Genomic DNA, 4137 nt, shown 5'->3' with positions numbered 1-4137 from the left:
AGAGTTATTCAAATAGGGTATTATGAAATATGTGTATAGTATATGGAAAAAGGTTGGCTGAAACTGTAAAAACTAGCAATAACAACACAATTTTAGGATGGAAATAGAGCCATTGAGAGATGAGAAAGGCTCATTGCTTATTATGAAATATGTGTATAGTATATGGAAAAAGGTTGGCTGAAACTGTAAAAACTAGCAATAACAACACAATTTTAGGATGGAAATAGAGCCATTGAGAGATGAGAAAGGCTCATTGCTTATTATGAAATATGTGTATAGTATATGGAAAAAGGTTGGCTGAAACTGTAAAAATTAGCAATAACAACACAATTTTAGGATGGAAATAGAGCCATTGAGAGATGAAAAAGGCTCATTGCTTATTATGAAATATGTGTCTAGTATATATGGAAAAAGGTTGGCTGAAACTGTAAAAACTAGCAATAACAACACAATTTTAGGATGGAAATAGAGCCATTGAGAGATGAGAAAGGCTCATTGCTTATTATGAAAATTGTGTCTAGTATATATGGAAAAAGGTTGGCTGAAACTGTAAAAATTAGCAATAACAACACAATTTTAGGATGGAAATAGAGCCATTGAGAGATGAGAAAGGTCATTGCTGATGAGTATTAGATGGCTGTATTAAATTCTACTATATTTCCTTCAATTTTGACTAATTAAGACTTAAGCGATATTCTTCGTCCTGAATAGTTGTAAGATGGAAGCATGATGATCACATTTGAGTTTGTTAAAGAAAGTTTAGAAGAGGCTCCAAGACTATGTAAGATTTCCCCAAGGGTTAATTTTTTTTTTGCAAGTCCTTGAATAGTGGGTAGGTACCAGATGATTGAAAGATTGTTAATGTTAGACCTATATTCAAGGAAGATGATAAGAATAATTCCAGTAATTTTAGGCCTTTCAGTCTTACATCTGTGGTGGAAAAGCTTTTGGAATTAAAATATTATTTATAAAGTTATTTAACAATGTTTAAATTTTTTGGAATTGTCAGTGTGGTTTCACTAGGGGAAAACCTTGCCTTACTGATCTTTTGACATTCTCTGAAGAGCTGAGGGTGCAGGTGTGAATTTGGATGTATCTAGATTTTCAGAACATACTTTACAAGTTGGCACATAAAAGGCTTGTTAAAAAAGTTATCTCTATAAATGTAGAGGATAGATTGTCACAGAAATCTACTTATGAAAAACAAGAACATAATCTCTAAAATTCCATGTTGATGAAATGAAACAACTAGTGGAGAAATGGGAAGACAACTTGGGACAAAATTCAGCCACTGTGGATCACATCATGTGAACTGGGATAAAACTAGAATCATCAACACATCATGTCAACTGGGATAAAACTAGAATCATCAACACATCAATTATCACATCATGTCAACTGGGATAAAACTAGAATCAACACATCAATTATCACATCATGTCAACTGGGATAAAACTAGAATCAACACATCAATTATCACATCATGTCAACTGGGATAAAACTAGAATCAACACATCAATTATCACATCATGTCAACTGGGATAAAACTAGAATCTCAACACATCAATTATCACATCATGTCAACTGGGATAAAACTAGAATCATCAACACATCAATTATCACATCATGTCAACTGGGATAAAACTAGAATCATCAACACATCAATTATCACATCATGTCAACTGGGATAAAACTAGAATCATCAACACATCAATTTTGGAACAGAAGAAAAATTAAAGAATCTTTCTACATCAATACAATAAAGCCTTCACTAAACAGAGATTTGGAAATTAAAGGTGTGCAACCATTGGTTGAAGGCACATGCAGCCCTTCCATCAATCAGAACTGGGGATGAACAACCAATCACCTCACCCTCCAAATCCATTAGGATACTATAAGAAACCAACAGCAGCTTGACCAAAAGATGGAAGACTTTCGAAATGTCATCCTCTGTGCTTGTTTTTTTTTACAACAAGCAGTTGCCTTCCATTCCAGTATGAATACTTTGCCTAAACAATATATCAAAGAATTAAACTTATTGTTTCAATCCTTTTCTTATTCCATTCGATCTCCATAAACCAGCAATAAAGTTAAAAACTGAGTGATGCACATTTAACTCTTGTCAACATGCTGGCTTATTCATTAGGAGATCCATTGAAATGACAGTCAAGTAACTGAAAATTCTTCTCATAAACAGCTCTTATTAGCTGCTAGATAACTTTTCATCTGTTAGTTACATAAACTTTTATTAGAACACAAACAAATCTAGTGTTAACTGATTTGTGAAAATCAACTTACTGTAATAGTAAGTGAAAGTTTCTTTTCACACAAGAATAACAAAAAGAACTGGCTGATTAATCAATTCTTAGAGCATTGACTTATGTCAGGTAGAATAATCAATTTAAATTATGATTGAATTTATTAATGTCACAAAACAATCAATTAGTGGATCTCATTATTCCAACTATTGTGGAATTAGTTTGTTAAATGTAATTAACTAATGAGTCCAGAGCTTAATTGATTATTAGATTCCATTTCTGTTACTCTGAAGTATTTTCCCAGGCTGTTCAAAAATATTTTTTATAACAATAATAAAATTTAAAGACAACTTCTCCAGACCACTTAATATAATAACTTTATGATCACATCTCGTATGACAACATGTCTAATTATATTTTCATTGGTACAAAGCAAGATGTACTACCTTCTGTTGGAGAAGTTTTGATAAAAACAATACAGTGAAGCTACAATCATTCCAGATGTTACAAACCTGTGTTAATGTTAAAACTTGATTAAACCCATGGTACAATGTTAGGTATGTTTCTAAACATGTTACACACCTGTGTTGATGTTGACACTTGATTAAACTGTTACAATGTTAGGTATGTTTCTAAACATGTTACACACCTGTGTTGATGTTGACACTTGATTAAACTGTTACAATGTTAGGTATGTTTCTAAACAGTGTACATGTTACAAACCTGTGTTAATGTTAAAACTTGATTAAACTGTTACAATGTTAGGTATGTTTCTAAACATGTTACAAACCTGTGTTAATGTTAAAACTTGATTAAACTGTTACAATGTTAGGTATGTTTCTAAACGGTGTACATGTTACAAACCTGTGTTGATGTTGACACTTGATTAAACCCATGGTACAGTGTTAGGTACGTCTCTAAACAGTGTACATGTTACAAACCTGTGTTAATGTTAAAACTTGATTAAACTGTTACAAACCTGTGTTGATGTTGACACTTGATTAAACCCATGGTACAGTGTTAGGTACGTCTCTAAACAGTGTACATGTTACAAACCTGCATTGATGTTTTAATACTTGTATCCATGTTACAATGTACATCATGTTAGTAACATATCATGGTATCAAGACTTTGTTAAACCCATGCTAAAAAGTTAAGTATGTCTGTAAAAGGTGTACATATTACTGACATGTGACCTGATATGCTGTTAAAAAATTATATTAAGTAGTTATATAAAGATACGTTGTCATTGTTTTTTCAGATGTCGCTGCCGGGTTGGGGATGGGCTGGAATGGTGTTATGTCTGGTAGTGTCGACGTTTGGAGTTTGGTGGTGGTTTTACTTATTGTTGTGTATAGGTTTGTGTGTTGCAGGGTGAGTATACATCTTTAGTGGACATTCATTGAATGTGATATAGAGTAGTGTTAAACATAATTAGTCTTATAAGAAAGTCAGCAAAAAATATAGTTGAAAAATGGAAGATTGAGTTACATACCTGGTAAACAAATTCTGGTAAATTTAAACCCCTAATTTTACTAGTCATTTAATATATTTGTAAAACCAAAATTGCTTACTGATGTTATACCAGTGTAAAGAATATGCAATCGGCATTTTCAGTATCAAACGTTGTATGGAGTTTAAAACTTGAAGACATTTTGTCTATAAAACAAAATTAAACAAATATGAAACTGATCAAATGTAAACAAGCGAAATAAATAAAAAAAGTTAAATTCATGTGATGGACATTCAGTAGGAACATTCACGTGATGGACATTCAGTAGGAACATTCACGTGATGGACATTCAGTAGTAACATTCACGTGATGGACATTCAGTAGTAACATTCACGTGATGGACATTCAGTAGGAACATTCACGTGA

The 4137-nt window shown here is 32.3% G+C and overlaps 1 protein-coding gene across 1 annotated transcript in view; it reads left to right on the top strand.

Moving 5' to 3' along the window:
- The first annotated feature begins 3523 nt into the window (after positions 1 to 3523).
- Positions 3524 to 4137, top strand: part of LOC111083638 (sorting nexin-13-like) — a 16426-nt gene continuing 15812 nt past the window's right edge. Inside the window, exon 1 of the mRNA XM_022380284.1 lies at positions 3524 to 3632. Coding sequence (XP_022235992.1) covers positions 3550 to 3632 — 83 coding nt within the window. The 5' untranslated portion in view covers positions 3524 to 3549. The remainder of the gene's footprint in view (positions 3633 to 4137) is intronic.

Source organism: Limulus polyphemus, unplaced genomic scaffold (assembly GCF_000517525.1).
Source record: "Limulus polyphemus unplaced genomic scaffold, Limulus_polyphemus-2.1.2 Scaffold10471, whole genome shotgun sequence".
Taxonomy (NCBI): Eukaryota; Metazoa; Arthropoda; class Merostomata; order Xiphosura; family Limulidae; genus Limulus; species Limulus polyphemus.
This window is presented reverse-complemented; position numbering and strand designations above follow the sequence as displayed.